Source organism: Embiotoca jacksoni, unplaced genomic scaffold, assembly GCF_022577435.1.
Source record: "Embiotoca jacksoni isolate LCO1_2020_lvr unplaced genomic scaffold, fEmbJac1.0.p SCAF_16, whole genome shotgun sequence".
Lineage (NCBI taxonomy): Eukaryota > Metazoa > Chordata > Actinopteri > Embiotocidae > Embiotoca > Embiotoca jacksoni.
Genome location: NW_027185296.1, coordinates 13,588,028 through 13,604,488, shown reverse-complemented (window position 1 = coordinate 13,604,488; position 16,461 = coordinate 13,588,028). Strand labels below are relative to the sequence as shown.

At 41.3% G+C, this 16,461-nt stretch overlaps 2 protein-coding genes across 11 annotated transcripts in view; both read right to left on the bottom strand.

Moving 5' to 3' along the window:
* Positions 1 to 3,232, bottom strand: part of LOC138199087 (CMP-N-acetylneuraminate-beta-1,4-galactoside alpha-2,3-sialyltransferase-like) — a 33,139-nt gene extending 29,907 nt beyond the window's left edge. The window contains exons 1-2 of the mRNA XM_069151019.1: positions 3,064 to 3,232; positions 910 to 1,075 (exon numbers count right to left, since the gene is read on the bottom strand). Of these exons, the coding sequence (XP_069007120.1) occupies positions 910 to 1,024 (115 nt within the window). The 5' untranslated portion in view covers positions 1,025 to 1,075; positions 3,064 to 3,232. The remainder of the gene's footprint in view (positions 1 to 909; positions 1,076 to 3,063) is intronic.
* Positions 3,233 to 5,347: 2,115 nt separating this feature from the next.
* kdm4aa (lysine (K)-specific demethylase 4A, genome duplicate a) overlaps positions 5,348 to 16,461 on the bottom strand; it is a 36,306-nt gene continuing 25,192 nt past the window's right edge. For all 10 annotated transcript variants that reach the window (XM_069151011.1, XM_069151012.1, XM_069151013.1 and 7 more), the window contains 5 exons: positions 12,662 to 12,850; positions 11,869 to 12,039; positions 9,822 to 9,941; positions 8,452 to 8,544; positions 5,348 to 8,327 (listed from right to left, as the gene is read on the bottom strand). In XM_069151011.1, coding sequence (XP_069007112.1) covers positions 8,187 to 8,327; positions 8,452 to 8,544; positions 9,822 to 9,941; positions 11,869 to 12,039; positions 12,662 to 12,850 — 714 coding nt within the window. In that variant the 3' untranslated portion in view covers positions 5,348 to 8,186. The remainder of the gene's footprint in view (positions 8,328 to 8,451; positions 8,545 to 9,821; positions 9,942 to 11,868; positions 12,040 to 12,661; positions 12,851 to 16,461) is intronic.

The window sequence follows — 16,461 nt, the reverse complement described above, 5'->3', positions numbered from 1 at the left end:
ATGTGTGCTGAGATAACAGTTCTCTACAAGTCATGTCAAAATGGATCATTTTCATGATTTCTCTTTGTGCAGGTGAATTGATTTACATAAAGAAACAGAGTTTCATAGACTGACAGACTGTGTTAACCTACAAGGCTGCAGACGGGAATCCAAATTTAATTCCAACCAGAAACGGTTCCAAAGCGGTGCCGGAGCGTCGTATCGATGAGCTCCGACGTAAACGGTTCCGCTAGCAATACTTTTATTAAACCAATTTTTTAAGAATTAATTTCGTATTTATTATTACCTCACATTTGTTATCCTCCACATTTTATCCCACCAACTTCTGATTGAAACATGCGTCGATTTACAGCCGTCTGAAAGTCCGTCACATACAGACGGAGCGAACGCAAAGTTTCCGACAAACCGAGTTGGAAGTTCACGTGTCGCTGATCCAGTTTGAAATCGGCCTGCAGCCACACGCACAACTAGATCCTACCAACACGTTAACGATCAGAAGCAACCATTAACAAGACACTAGTTATGAATCCACCAATCCAATCTTAAAATGGTCAGAGCGTCATCTGAACTGTCATCCAGAAAGCCCCAGTTCCAGTTTCATGTCCCTCAGAGCAGGAGCAGCTCATCAGGGATGTGGACGGATCAATCTTTCAGTGGTCGCAGGTCAACTTTCAAAGAATGAGGACAGCAGTAAACTGGATGGAACAATACAGTTTCTCAGAAAATAACTATCACAGCTAAGACTAGTGACAATGGTTCCTCCTTAATTTAGCTCCACCTTCAGCCCCGCTGCATCAGGCTCCACCTGACCGCTGTCCGGAGGCTGTCGAGGTCCGTGTTAGTGACCCATGCAGAGGACCTTCTATCACTGTTGATGCCACCGGTCGATGAAATGAAAGGAAGACTCACGTGATTTGTAGCCCCAGCCTCGTAGGCTGATTCTCTCCGAGGAGTAGTAGAGGAAGCCCAGAGCCAGCATGGAGCAGAGGCCCACCACCAGGTTACGGCTGGGTTTCATCTTCATCTCCGGCTAGCACACCCGCCACATCCTTAACAGACTGGTCCCACACCGGGCCTGTTGAACAGCAGCGCACCGGTCAGCTCTGCACTCACACACAGCATGCTGTCACTCAAAGTCTCACATTCAGCAGAAACTCTGTTAACAGTGTGAAGTCCTGATGAATCAAGTCAAATCAGAGTCAGACGGAGTTCAGTCCATGTTGTCCTACCGGGTCAGCATCCTGTTCAGCCCTCCATTCATTCAGAGCTCAAAGTGCGCTGTGTGGCAATCACTGTATAATTATTTAATAACTTGCACATGTTTGTTGATCCACCACTAGAGTAAAATCAACTTCTTATTTTCATCCTTCCGAGAGAACGATGACATCTGCAATCGATTAACTTAGTGGTCAAACGAGGTCGTATTCACCGCGTACACCAGATCGGTCCGTACGAACGGCGCCCTCTTGTGGTATTTATGTCTGAACTGTAAAGTTTACACGAGAGACGGTGCACGCGACTTCGCATGTTAAAACCACGAATCCCATTTGAACGCAGATCTCCAAGCCTCGCTCCATCCTCCTGTTCAGCTCTGCTTCAAGAGGTCAACGACCGTCCATTAAGAGATTAAGTCTGTTGATTTTTATTGCAGTTTTATCCAACTAATGTTGTCAAATGGAGAAACATCCACTTCCTGTCCTCTGCTCAGCTCCTGTGTTAAACGAGGGCTGAAACAGAGTGTGACCGTCAATGACAGCAAAGCACAGCAGAGGTTCAGTTTATTATTAATAATAATCATACGTTGTATTTTTGTAGCGACTTTACTCAAATACTCTAGTAGATTTACAGGTAAATAGAAATCACACGTTGAAAGCAGCTCTGAAAAGGTGGTTTTCAGTTGGGATTTGAAGGTGGACGGATCAGTGCCGTCTCAGACGGGCTGTTCACACCGGGTCCGGTGCTTGGATCTGGGGGGGGGGGGAGATCAATCAAGGTGGACCCACTGTTCTCATTCTAGTGACAATCTCAGTGTAACATACAAATCCTGATTCCAAATAAGGTGGGACTGTGTAAAATGTAATGAAAACAGATTGAGAGCACAATTAATGGAAACTAGACCAAAGACAAGATATCAAAATGTTGAAACTTTTGTTGTAATTAGAAAATGTATGTTCATTTTGAAGTCGCAATAAAGTTTTGACAGGTTCATGTTTACCACTGTGCTGCATCACCTCTTCTTTTAACAACACTCTGTAAACGTTTGGTAAACTGAGGAGACCAGTTTCTGGAGTTTAGAAAGTGAAATGTGGTCCCATTCTTGCCTGACAGAGGATTTCAGCTGCTCAACAGTTCAGAGTCTCCTTTGTTGTGTTGTTCATGTGATGATGCCAGTTTAGTTCCACATCAACATGTTTTCACGGCAGCACAGAGAACATCTGGTATTGCTTTCAGTAATGATCCATTCAGACCCATACTATCGGGTAGGAGGCATTAACTGTCAAAAGAAGGGGAGTTAAATCCAATGTGAATTAAAGTGACGACGTCTACATGGAGACAAATTCCATAAATAACATGAACAATATGTCTGCATGTTGAACTTCAGACAGTGTTAGCAGCCACTGTGGGAATAAAGGCATTTAAGCTTTTTAATTGAATTGAATTCTGTTCTGCTGCTTCAACTTAAAGCTCATAGTTTGTTTTGAACTGTTGACATTGTGTTGGATCATTCTGTTCTTGAATACTTGAACAGTACCGGACCGGGCCGGACCGGACCGGGCTGCTGTCGGACTGAACCAGAACCAAACTTTATGTCCCAGCTGAATTTCAGGACCAAGCTGTTCTTGCGTTAACTAGCTAGCTGCTCGGTAGCTCGTCCGTGTCCGGTCGGTGGTCGTCAGCCGCAGCAGAGCCTGAACGGTGCCGCCGGTGTCACGTGTGAGATGTACCGGCCTTCAGCACGACCCGGGACCGAACCGCGGCGGTGTCGGTGCGGTGAATCAACAGAGCGAGCAGCTGACACGGGACTAGCTGCTCAACGTTAGCGACTCCGGTTCACGGACTTACTGGACGGATTCCGTTAGTTTCTCCGGTGACCTCCGGTCCGTCGGTGCGTCCTGCCGCCGCGTCGGTCGCTCGGTCGCTCGGTCACACCGCTGACGCGCATCGGTCCGCGTGAGCGCTGCAGGAACACATCCGAGTAACCGGGCAGTCGGAGGCTGCGCGTGACGTTGACAGCCCCCGCTCGCCCCTCCCCTCCGCACAGGCTCGCGGGGGTCCCGGAGGAACCGTGGGCAATATTTCATCGGTTGTTTTAGAAGGAGTCTTTTTCATTTAAGTGGAAAAACAACTATTTGTCATGTTCTGCATCAGCAACTTTCCAACTGATGTCAGCTGTTTGGATGTTTTCCACTCTGACTGTTCTGTTCTGTGATGTTGGTCAGACTGACAGGACGAACTTACTGCAAAATCACCCAATCAAATATGTAAATACAGCCTGCAGCCTACATTCATGTTGAGTCTGTAAACCTATTTTATATTCCGTACACCACTCTGTTTACTCAATCATTTGTGCCCTTTAATGACACACCACACATTCAAACAAGTTCACACAACAAACAAACAAGTACTCGAAACAACAAACAATTTCTCTATTGATACCATCAACCAATAGTTGTCAAACTCTGGTCTTAAAGTTACAGATCAATACGACTCACTGAGTAATCAGCCGTGATCAGGAACATGATCGGGTATAAAAGATGATTTCAGAGAGGCGGAGTCTCTCAGCAGTGAAGATGGGGAGAGGTTCACCACTCTGAAAGACTGTGTTGGAAAATAGTTCAACAATCTAAGAATCATGTTCCTCAACGTAAAACTACAAAGAATTGGTGGATTTCATTGTTTACGGTTCATAATATCATTAAAAGATTCAGAGAATCTGGAGAAATCTCTGAACACAAGGGACAAGGCTGGAAACCAATATTGGATGGTGGTGATCTTCGGGCCCTCAGGCAGCACTGCATTAAAAACAGACACTAGTCTGGAGTGGAAATCACTGCATGGGCTCAGGAACACTTGTGGAAACCATCGTCTGTGAACACAGTTCATCGCTGCGTCCACAAATGATGTTAAAACTCTCCAAAGAAGAAACCAGATAGAAACATGATCCAGAAACACCGCCGCCTTCTCTGGACCGAGATCATTGAAGATGGACTGAGGTGAAGTGGAAAACTGTCCTGAGGTCTGATGGATCACAATCTGAGATTCTGTTTGGAAATCATGGACGCTGCATCCTCCAGGTTAAAGAGGAGAGGGACCATCCAGCTTGTTATCAGCTCAGTTCTAAAGCCAGCATCTGTGATGGTACAGGATACATTAGTGCACATGGCATGGGTAGCTTGAACATCTGGAAGGAAGCATTAATGCTGAATGATATATTCAGGTTTTGGAGCAACATATGCTGCCATCCAGACAACGTCTCTTTCAGGGAAGGTCTTGTTTATTTCAGCAGAACAACGTCCAACCACATTCTGCACGTATTCTAACAGCATGGTTCTCTAGTAGAAGAGTCCGCTGATAAACTGGCCTCCTGCTGTCCAGACCTGTCAATCATTGAAATATTTATGAAACAAAGAATCCAACACAGGAGACTTTAAATTGTTGAGCAGCTGAAGTTCTGTATCAGGTAAAAGTGGGACAACATTTCACTTTTAAAACTCCAGAAACTAGTCTCCTCAGTTGTCAAACAGTGTTGTAAAAAGTGATGCAACACAGTGGCACCGTCCCAACTTTCTATGAAATGTGTTGCTGCCATCAAATTCAAAATGAGCATATATTTTTCATAAAACAATCAAATTAATATTAGTTTATATGATATGCAAATCATTGCATTGTTCTTATTCTACACAGCGTCCCAAACTTTCTGGAAATGGGGTTGTACATGCAGTACGTTTCTGCTCTGAATGGCCAAGCATGAAATGAAATATCATATTTTATTCAGATTTCACTCCTGACTGAAGGGTTGAAGGTGTTGCACTTATAATAGCCCTTCCAATAATTTCCAAATATCTTTATTGAGTTATGTTCTTTAGTAAACACGCAACTTTACCAGCTCCGTAAAAGCTCAGCACAACACGAGTTTCAGTCCCTGCAAATATTTGACATTGCAGACATCTCTTCTTGGTAGTGACCAACCCACAGCTCTGCAGATCTAAAAGGTGTTTATTAACAATTAGCAAGAAATATTTTTTTTTGGACCAGCTGGTTTTTAATATTGTTTTGTGACTTACTTCTAAACCCTTTGTAACAACAAAGAAATATTGATGAGAAATATGGAATGAAGACAGACAAATAGTGCTGAAGCACATTTCTTTACTATAACAAACACATGAATTTTACAAAATGCTCAAATGATAATCTAGAAGTTCTTTTATTTCTCTTCAGGAGGAGACGACAAGAACAGACGGCTTCTCTCCCGGGTCGACAGGTAATCCTCAAGTAGACTAAATGACATTTGGACTTCACAGACCTCTGTGAAAATACACAGAATAGAATTTTTTTTTACAAAAACAACACAATCAAATCAAATAGAAAATCCCCTCCATGTAAAACTCTGTTGATAGTTTTTCAATAAAATGATTCTCTGGACCGATGAAAGCCAAGTCAGCAACTAACTTCAGGCCTTCGTCAGTCTGCTGTCTCACACCAGAACAAGTCCACAGGCAGATGACAGCATGTGAAGGCCACCGTGTCCCGGGAACGAGTGTGATCGAAGAGCGTGGCCGGGGGTGGAGGTGGAGGTGGAGGTGGGAGCACACAGTCCAGAAGACAGTTTTTATAAATGTACAATTAACATTCTTCAACATTCTTGGACAAATGATTGATGGCGGCACACAACTGTTCAAATGTCCTCGCAAACTGGAGCCAAACAAAAGTGCGATGCACGCGTTTCAGTAGGAGACCGAGGAAGCAACGGAGCGCACTAACATCTGAGAGGAGTCTTTAAAATTGCTCTATACTGTAGAAAAAATAGACCATCCATTGTCCACTGCTGACTCATCATGTAATGCAGAGGTGACTTTATCAGAGCATCCTCATAAATAAACGTGTCAAAGCTCTACTCAGTTCTACTTAGGGAGGTGTGAAGGAATGCAGTCAACAGCTGGAGTGAAAGAGGCCTCATCAGCGCTCCCGATGACAAACACCTCATCCACGTCAGTAATTCTGTCTCAATCGTGTCGATGGGAATGCTGGGAAACCCGTTGTGGAAGTTTCTGGACACGCTGGAGTCATTGGGAGGTTTTTAAAACAACAAAACGGTGTTAAAGAAAAGCTAGAGTTTCTTCAGAGCTCCGAACCGCAGCCGAAAGCACCGAGGAAAGCTCTGGAGTTGACCTCGAAAGATTTCCACGCAGAACCGATTCTCTCGTTAATATCGAACGCTGTTCGCAGAGTTCCTGTGTTCTTTACTGTCGATAGAAAAATACTACATGTCAGCGAATATCTCCACAGATTTCTAATCTGGTTCACTTTTCCTAATTACCACTACTGACATGTTTATGTAGTTCAAAGTTTTTTTCTACAGCTGCTTCTGTTTGTACAACAGTTGAAAACTTAATTTTTTACAAAAAAGGCCACAAATTTGCAAAAGTCTTCAAAAAAAAAAATCAAAAACATTTAAAAAAAAAAGTATCAAAACAGTTTGGATTTTGTAAAGAGATGCAGGTATTATAGCTGAATTCTAGAAAAACTTGTGTTTTGAAATAATCTCCTTACATAATAATGATGAACACCTGCTTCATCAGCTCATGATGTGTGCTATTAAAACGCGTTGGAAAGAAAACATGTTTTCAATGTGTTAAGATGGAGATTCCCAGTGGAAAGAGCAAGGGGCAGTTTCTCTGAAGGTTGTTGCTGATGCATCTTGGGAAACGGGTTACAAATGTTTTGTATGATGCAGCCGATGAACGTATTTCATCCAGACGGGAACGGTTCAGAAAACACTGAATGTTTTCAGGCTGGTTGATTCTCTTGGATAAAGATGAACTGAGGATGTTACAGATCTGTGTGTTGGAGATGTTGCTGCACTTCATCACTGGACAGTTTGTTCTGTGATGCTGCTTCATGTTCACATTGAGTCTCGCTGTGCCTCATCAGAACACGCAGCCTGGCAGGAACCTGGAGGAACCTGGAGGAACCTGGAGGAACATCTCTACAGCTGAAATAAGGAGTCTGTAACTCATGTCAACCGACAGAAAATCAATACGAATCCTTTTTTTTTTTTTTTCATTTTTGGAATAAAATGCTGAATATCTACTGAATGGAGCTTTTTTCTGTCTTATATTATTTTTCATAAACTGAATAGAAACTCATCTTAAATACGTCAATCTCAGCTCCGGGAGATTCTAACCAGCATATTTCCCTTTTTTCCCCGATGCCATAAATTAAAGGATTAATAATAACAATAACCGCTAGCTGCAGCTCAAGACATGTTTGAGTTTTTCAGCACATAACGTAGGGTAGTTATGAAGTAATCATACCGGCAATGTCCTCATTTATGTCTGTCAGTTAAGAGGAACTTGCTGTTAATTAGAATTGAATGAATCCAGATGTTTCCTCTCCCTCCCTACCAGGCTCGGTATCACACACACAGGAACACAATGGAAGCTGATGGAGTCCCTCAAACTGAGCTGAACACTCCCGTGGCAGATTGAATTGAAATGTTTATCAGAGATTCATTTCACATCCCTGCAGATTAAAGTTTAACACCTTCTTCTTCATATTTCTTGTTTATCAGTACCCAAATTCAAAATGCTACGTTACTGAAAATACTGTCTTTCTTTTGCTTCCTTCTTTGCTGTGCTGCTTCGGTTGGAAGTCATCCAGCTGTGGCGTTAAATAAAAAAAAAAATACTGCAGTTTCCAAACAGACTGAACGAAGACGGATGAAGGAGACGTGAGAGGCGTCTCCAGAATCCTGAATGAGCTACACTCTCTCTGCAGCTACCTGTGGAGTTCAGGTACAGTGAGTTCAGTCGGTGCTGGTGGTGTGTGTGTGTGTGTGTGTGTGTGTGTGTGTGTGTGTGTGTGTGTGTGTGTGTGTGTGTGTGTGTGAGAGTGTGTGAGAGTGTGTGTGTGTGTGTGTGTGTGTGTGTGGGCGGGGGGGGGTGGCAGACAGGTGGGAGGGAGGGTTACTCCATGATGGCTCTGTAGATCACAGGCTCGATGTAGTCGCCCCTGTACCGGGAGTTGATCACTCGCTGCCTCTTTGAGTCCTGGATGATTTCCTTCTCCTCAAAGATCCCATCAAACCTCATGTCAGACGCTTTAGACTGCAGAGACAACAACAAAAATAACAACAACACAGACTTCATCTCTCACTGCTTCTGTTTGCTCTGACAGATATGAAGTTTGTTAAATTATCAGACAGAACATGTGAGTGTGTCCTGGACGTACCAGTCTGGATTTGACCCTCTTGGGTAGTTCTTCATCCAGAGCGTAGACGTCGTCTCTCTTGGCTGTCAGCTGTGAGCCGTCCTCAAACTCCACCTGCAGTCCAGACACGCAGCAAACAACACAATAAACACACAAACACTAAGCAGTTTGGAAAACAGTTTGAGTGTTTTGGTCAGTTTATTATTCAGGGTTCACACTCCAAGTCAAATGTTAAATTCACTGACTGAAAAGCTGAAACTCCACGACCGATAATGAACAGAAAAACATGCTGAGCAGACAAGAGACAGACACTTTATGTTATTCACATCTATTTCCATGCTTACAGGCGTTTTCATTACAAAACATTTTACTGTTTAAACCTTCTGCATGATCATGATCACACACAACTAGACCTGTAAACCTTTAAAAACACACAAACTGACCCTGCGCAAAAACCTTTTTCAAAAATTCAAATATTTTCGAATGTGAACAGTAAGAAGCCAACATGTTTCTTACAGTTGCCGTGGCTGCGAAGGGGTCTCTCTACCATATTTGATAGATTTATAGTCGTTTTACAGACTTTACATGTCGTCTATTTTTATCACCGAGTCTATGAACTCATTCTTTTTTAGCCAAAGCTCTTCAAATCTACATTTTCCTGCATGTTTGCCTTCCTGAGAAGACACATCTTTACTGAACGAACAGAAAGACGATAATGTGATTAAAAAAGACTACATGGAAAAATATTATATTTTGATAAATGGCAACTTAAATTTAATCATAAAAAAAAAAATTGGCTGATATTCCACGACTTGGCCCAAAAAAATGTTCAAATCTCCTGACTGTCCCTGTCTGGAAATGAGCTTTTTAAATTCTCTGATATTCCCTGACCTGCGGGTTTAAGTGTAAGATGAGTAAGATTTTGAATTCCTATTTTATGTCCTTCAGTGACACAGTGCCCTGGGTTTCTCTGTATAATATTGTAAAGTTCTGCTGTAAAGACTTTACTGTGTTAAGTACCATGAAATAACCCGTGTCGTGATTTGGCGCGACATAAATAAAAGTGAATTGAATTGAATTTCAGTTTCAGGTTTTCTTCTAATTCAGAGGGACTGCTTGCTCAGTCCTGGTCTTAAAGTGTCAGTCTAGGCAACACAATGTTCAGACAGACATCTACACTCTGGCAAAAACACAACCAGGTTGTAATCAGTCAAATGAGTGCATGTTCCTGGTGGAGTATTTCTGCTGTTTACCTTACACAATACAAAGTAAGAGATAAAAACAGAATATACATTCCAGAAATTCTTTCTGCATTCTTTAAGTCACAATTCGCTCATCTGTTCTTCTTTTTCCTCTTTTAATACAAAACAAACACAAAGAAATATTCTTACCAGGTACATTTGAGTGATATGAGCTGCCACAAATTTGGCCCCGTACACCAGGCCGTCTGTCCACCGCACCTGAACCACTTCCCCCGGGGGCGGGGGCCCGAGGTGAGCACAGTCTCGGCTCTGACCAACAAACACACATCGCAGAGTTGTGAGGAAACTGAAGAAATGCACACATTGTGTGCACACAGACGTTTCAAAGGACAAATATTCATGTTTCCAGAACTTAAATTTACATGTCAGTGTTAACTCTTATGCTTGAGTGACATCTGAAACATCCTCTTGTATGTATATTTATTTATTTTGAGATAGTAACTCATTATTTTGGAAATAGTAAGTCAATGTTTTGATATGAAGTAATTATTTTGAGATATTAAGTCCTTATTTTGAGATATGAAGTAATTATTTTGAGATATGAAGTAATTATTGAGATATGAAGTAATTATTTTGAGATATGAAGTCCTTATTTTGAGATAGTACGTCCTTATTTTGAGATAGTACGTCCTTATTTTGAGATAATACGTCCTTATTTTGAGATATGAAGTAATTATTTTGAGATATGAAGTAATTATTGAGATATGAAGTAATTATTTTGAGATATGAAGTCCTTATTTTGAGATAGTACGTCCTTATTTTGAGATAGTACGTCCTTATTTTGAGATAATACGTCCTTATTTTGAGATATGAAGTAATTATTTTGAGATATGAAGTAATTATTTTGAGATATGAAGTCCTTATTTTGAGATATTAAGTCATTATTTTGAGATAGTACGTCCTTATTTTGAGATATGAAGTCCTTATTTTGAGATATTAAGTCATTATTTTGAGATAGTACGTCCTTATTTTGAGATATGAAGTCCTTATTTTGAGATATTAAGTCCTTATTTTGAGATAGTACGTCCTTATTTTGAGATATTAAGTCAATATTTTGAGATAGTACGTCCTTATTTTGAGAAAGCTTCTCATTATAATGACTTCCAAGATGTTTTTTTTATCCCGCTGGTGGAAACAGGCTTCCATATGCGTTGATGTTGAGCAACGGTCAACAATAATCACTTGCTGATGTCCTCTGAGGTTGAAAGCCTACTTCTAAATGGATACAGTTCATACTGTTCGAAGCTCATAGCTGTAAATGAAGGAGATCTGTAATGTCAGCTAAATACAAACAAACTGTTTTAAAAGCTCTTAATTGACTCATAATAGACATAATAAGAAGCTCAAGCCTTAAATGCATGGGTGTGTTTTGAGTCTTCCTACATTAGTTGGGTCTTTATACCATGCAGATTAAGCCATATATTAAAATCATATTGCTTACAAATTTAGGACAATGTAATTTAAAAATAACAAACACACCAATATTCTTTTACTATTGATATGTTTAAAAATATGAAATGTTTTTTATTTTAGTCATTTAATTCCATGTCATGTGTTCAATTTTATGTTTCTGCTGTGATTTCTTACAGTGTGATATCCTCAGTAATCACTGATCCCATTAACAGTAAATTACAGTCAACTTACATTCAGTTTGGATATTTCAGCTGAAGTGGCTCCAATTCTGGACAAACTAAAGACTTGTTTTTTCTTTCCTCCTTCCTCATACCAACAGGCTGCACAGTACAAACCTGGAGCCACCAGATGGACTTTTTTTTTAAGAGAAAAACATTTGACAAAAAAAAAAAGTCTAAAAAGCATTTTGGCCATTCTGACACCAGAACCTTGATAAGAGACAACAGTGGGAAGAATACCATGATGTCGAATGCCTTATTAAACTAGAAAATGCATTTCCAGGAGAAAATGCTAGTGTGAATGCTATGCTAAAATGAGTTTACAAAAGCTAAGCTGAATTTACGTCTGAGAAAATGTAGAAATGCAGAAATGCAAAACTATGAAGCTGAAAGCTGAAGCAAATCACTTAAGCAATGCTGAATGCATGAGAAAGGGTGTCATATGTTCCCGGGTCACTTAAGGCCCTGGGAATGCATTTAAGCATTGATGTCCTTGTAAGGACTTCAACTGCCTGTAGGTTGTTTTTTAATATAGTGGAACCTACCACAATGTCTTCAGGGAAGAGATTATCACTGAAGGAACCATCATCGAAGTTGACCTCATAGAAGGTCTCTTTGGACAGCTGCACCACATCACACTGGTAGTAGCGTCCGTTCTTGTGCTTGCATATGACCTTCTGTCCCACAGTCAGCTCGTGCATGGCTGCTTTATTGCGCTGTCGGAGGACACGGAGGAAACAACATTTTTACATATTTCCAATGTGGGCGGGGAAAATGTGGCCTTCACAATAAAATGTTCTAATGAAATGTTTGTGATCAGAGGAAGTGAGTCCATATTACTGGATGTTAAATAAGTTTTCTCCACACGTCCAGTTGTCAGAGACGTCTCTTTGTTTGTTTCATCCAGCAGGTCTATGTGTTGAACGAACATGAATTAAACAGCATCTAAAGCTCTTATTTTGACAGCTGATGTAGTTTTTTTTTTTGGTAACTTTTAGCTCTTTGGTTTTCTATGTACCATAAATAACTAAAAAAAAGATTGTAACTAAATTATTTCTGTGATGTGCAGCATGATTATTGTCAAAGGAAGTATTTACATATCCATGTTTATCAGGCAGTGTTAAAAAAAAAATTGCATTTTTCTTTCTCAACTTGCAATTTTTTCTTATTCACGCAATTTAAGGCAAAAAACTCACTTAAAACTCCGCAAATTACATCGTAATTTTGCTGAAAATCCGGCGCAAAATCCAACATTTTTGATCGCACCAATCACAAAAAAACACAAAATCCTGGAGGGAGATACTAACAGTATCAAACTTTCCCGTCACTGCTCCTCACCTCAATCTGAGTGGGGCCTTTGTGTCGACAGCAGGTAACATGGACCACAAAGGGCCATTCATCCGGCTGCATCAGGACTCCGGCAGCCTGGGCGCAGGTCGGGTGGTAGGCGGTGGGACAGCGGCCATGAGAGCACTGAACACAGCAGCCCGACGCCTTCTTCATCCGCTTCTTACAGTAGTAACATTTCTGTGTGAAGAGAACACAGCAGCCAGTGAAGCTGACGGGACCTCGGGAAGATGAATTCGTTGGAGTCGCTGTTGGCGTCAGAGTAAACTAGAATCACCTCCTCTGCTGAGCAGCGGAGCTGCAGGTTATATCCACGTCTGTAATGCACACGTAGAGCAGAACTTCCCAGAGGAGGACGTTGTAACAGCGGAGGAAATGCACACGAGGGTTTTTTTTCTCACGTGTTCAAAACATTTAGAAGTGCTTCTGAGACTTAACTCCCATAAACACCAGAGGAAGTCCAACTAATATTGCTCCTGTGATATTTAAATCATGTTTTGGGAGAAATAGTGTTTTATATTCAGTCAGTGGAAGAAGCTGCCTATCTCAAACTAAACCGAGAGGAGTTTAAATCAGATCTGAAGAAATGTTTTATAAATAACTTGTAGTTGTACAAATATCTGATGCTTGTTTGGTTTTGTCTTAACATTTGTACTGGAATAGAGAACCACAATGGAAATAAGCCACGAGGCTATTTTTATCCTCCATAATTTTTAAAACATTTATTTGAGGCATTTGTGATCAGCCTGTTGCATGTTTTAAAATTTGTTAAATAAATCTGTCCGTCTGTCCATCCATTAGTACAAGTAATAAGTACTGATACTATCTTTTTAGAGTGGTGTAGAGGAGATTGTGTTGAATCTGGAAACATCTGAACCATATTTGTACGACCACGAATATTGTTATTATTATTATTGTTTCCTACAAAGTGGGATGTAATGTCAGCTCTATGTTGGAGACGGTACAGAAGTCAGCTGTGATTTCAAAACCAGATGATCTGAAAACAGTTTGTCGTACAGAGAAACGAGCGGTTTCATCAGAAAGGTTGAGTTCTGCTGTTTATGATGATAATCAGCACGTTGGGAAGCGATCTGGACTTCAGGAATTATTGAGTTGAGAGTAGCGGGTGTTGAGAAGGACGCAGCGCTTCATACCGAGTGGAACGACCATTAAACTTGATGCAACTTTAAAGTGGAGTTTCTCTGCAACACTTGGTCACAAAGACGAGGCTCTCACATTGTTGGAGAGCTCAAGTCGTGCAGTTTCATACGACATTCACTGCAGCTCTCTGTGATGAAGACTCGCTGCGCTGTTACATGGACCAGAAGGGGTGGGGGTTTGGACGCAATTGGCGTCCGTAGGGTTGTAAGGGTTAACGTCCAAATAACATCTGACACCAATATCAGTCAGCTGTTAAGAAGGACCTCCGGACAAAAAGAAAGCACTCAAGTGGGATAATCACTTCATTTGTATCAAGATGGATCCTCCACATATTTATTCTACATTTACAGTGGTGTGAAAAAGTGTTTGTCTCCTTCCTGATTTCCAATTTTTTTGCATGTCTGTCACACTTAAATGTTTCAGATCATCAAACAAATTTAAATATTAGTCAAAGATAACACAAGTAAACACAAAATGCAGTTTTTAAATGAAGGTTTTTATTATTAAGGGAGAAAAACAATCCAAACCCACAAGGCCCTGTGTGAAAAAGTGTTTGCCCCCTCCTGTTAAAACATAACTTAACTGTGGTTTATCACACCTGAGTTCAATTTCTCGAGCCACACCCAGACCTGATTACTGACACACCTGTTCTCAATCAAGAAATCACTTCAATAGGACCTGCCTGACAAAGTGAAGTAGACCAAAAGATCCTCAAAAGCTAGACATCATGCTGAGATCCAAAGAAATTCAGGAACAAATGAGAAAGAAAGTAATTGAGATCTATCAGTCTGGAAAAGGTTCTAAAGCCATTTCTAAAGCTTTGGGACTCCAGAGAACCACAGTGAGAACCATTATCCACAAATGGAGAAAACATGGAACAGCGGTGAACCTTCCCAGGAGCGGCCGGCCGACCAAAATTACCCCGAGAGAGCAGCGACGACTCATCCGAGAGGTCACAAAAGACCTCACGACAACATCCAAAGAACTGCAGGCCTCACTTGCCTCAGTTCAGGTCAGTGTTCATGACTCCACCAGAAGAAAGAGACTCGGCAGAAATGGCTGCATGGCAGAGTTCCAAGACCAAAACCACCGCTGAGCAAAAACAACATTAAGGCTCGTCTCATTTTTGCCAGAAAACATCTTGATGATCCCCGAGACTTTTGGGAAAATACTCTGTGGACTGACGAGACCAAAGTTGAACTTTTTGGAAGGTGTGTGTCCCGTTACATCTGGTGTAAAAGTAACACCACATTTCAGAAAAAGAACATCATACCAACAGTAAAATATGGTGGTGGTAGTGTGATGGTCTGGAGCTGTTTTACTGCTTCAGGACCTGGAAGACTTGCTGTGATAAATGGAACCATGAATTCTACCGTCTACCAAAACATCCTGAAGGAGAACGTCCGGCCGTCTGTTCGTGACCTCAAGCTGAAGCCAACTTGGGTTCTGCAGCAGGACAATGATCCAAAACACACCAGCAAGTCCACCTCTGAATGGATGAAGAAAACCGAAATGAAGACTTTGGAGTGGCCTCGTCAAAGTCCTGACCTGAATCCTATGAGATGCTGTGACATGACCTTAAAAAGGAGGTTGGTGCTGGAAAACCCTCCAATGTGTCTGAATTACAACAACTCTGTAAAGATGAGTCGGCCAACATTCATCCACAGCTGGAAAAGACTCGTTGCAAGTTATCACAAACGCTTGATTGCAGTTGTTGCTGCTAAGGGTGGTCCAACCAGTTATTAGGTTTAGGGGGAAACACTTTTTCACACAGGGCCATCTGGGTTTGGATTGTTTTTCTCCCTTAATAATAAAAACCTTCATTTAAAAACTGCATTTTGTGTTTACTTGTTATCTTTGACTAATATTTAAATTTGTTTGATGATCTGAAACATTTAAGTGTGACAGACATGCAAAAAAAATTGGAAATCAGGAAGGAGGCAAACGCTTTTTCACACCACTGTATGTTTCCTTACTACCTCTATTTTATATCCTGTAATTTATTGCTTTGCCCTGTACATGCTGCTGCTGTAACAAAAAATTTCCCATGACAGCATTAATAAAGTACCTACCTATCTAACATTACATTTCATTTAGCTGACGCTTTTATCCAAAGAGACTTACAACACCATCGGGAGCAATTTTAGGGTTCAGTGTCTTGCTCAAGGACGCTCAGGCATGTGGACAGGGGGAGCTGGGATTGAGCCACCAACCTTCCGATTAGTGTGCAACCCACTCTACCAACTGAGCTACAACCTCTCCATCCATCCATCCATCCCATCCCATTCCATTCCATTCCATTCCTGCCAGATGAGTGTGTTTGCTGTGCAACACTCACATGAACCTGTGGGACTGTTTTCTCTTTGGTAAATAATAATCCTGAAAACAATAATCCTTCTTATTCTCTGTTGTCTCCATTCAGTTCCTCGCTCGTGTCGTTTCTCTTCTTTCTTTTGCAGACATCTCTGGAGCTGCATGTCTCTGGTCTGTGATGACAACAGTTCATGTCTTGTATCTCTATACTGTCCTTTTCTCTCTCTGCTCTCCTCTCACCCCAACCGGTCCAGGCAGATGTTCTCCACCTCTGGTTCTGTTAACAGATGTTCTCCACCTCTGAGCCTGGTTCTGTT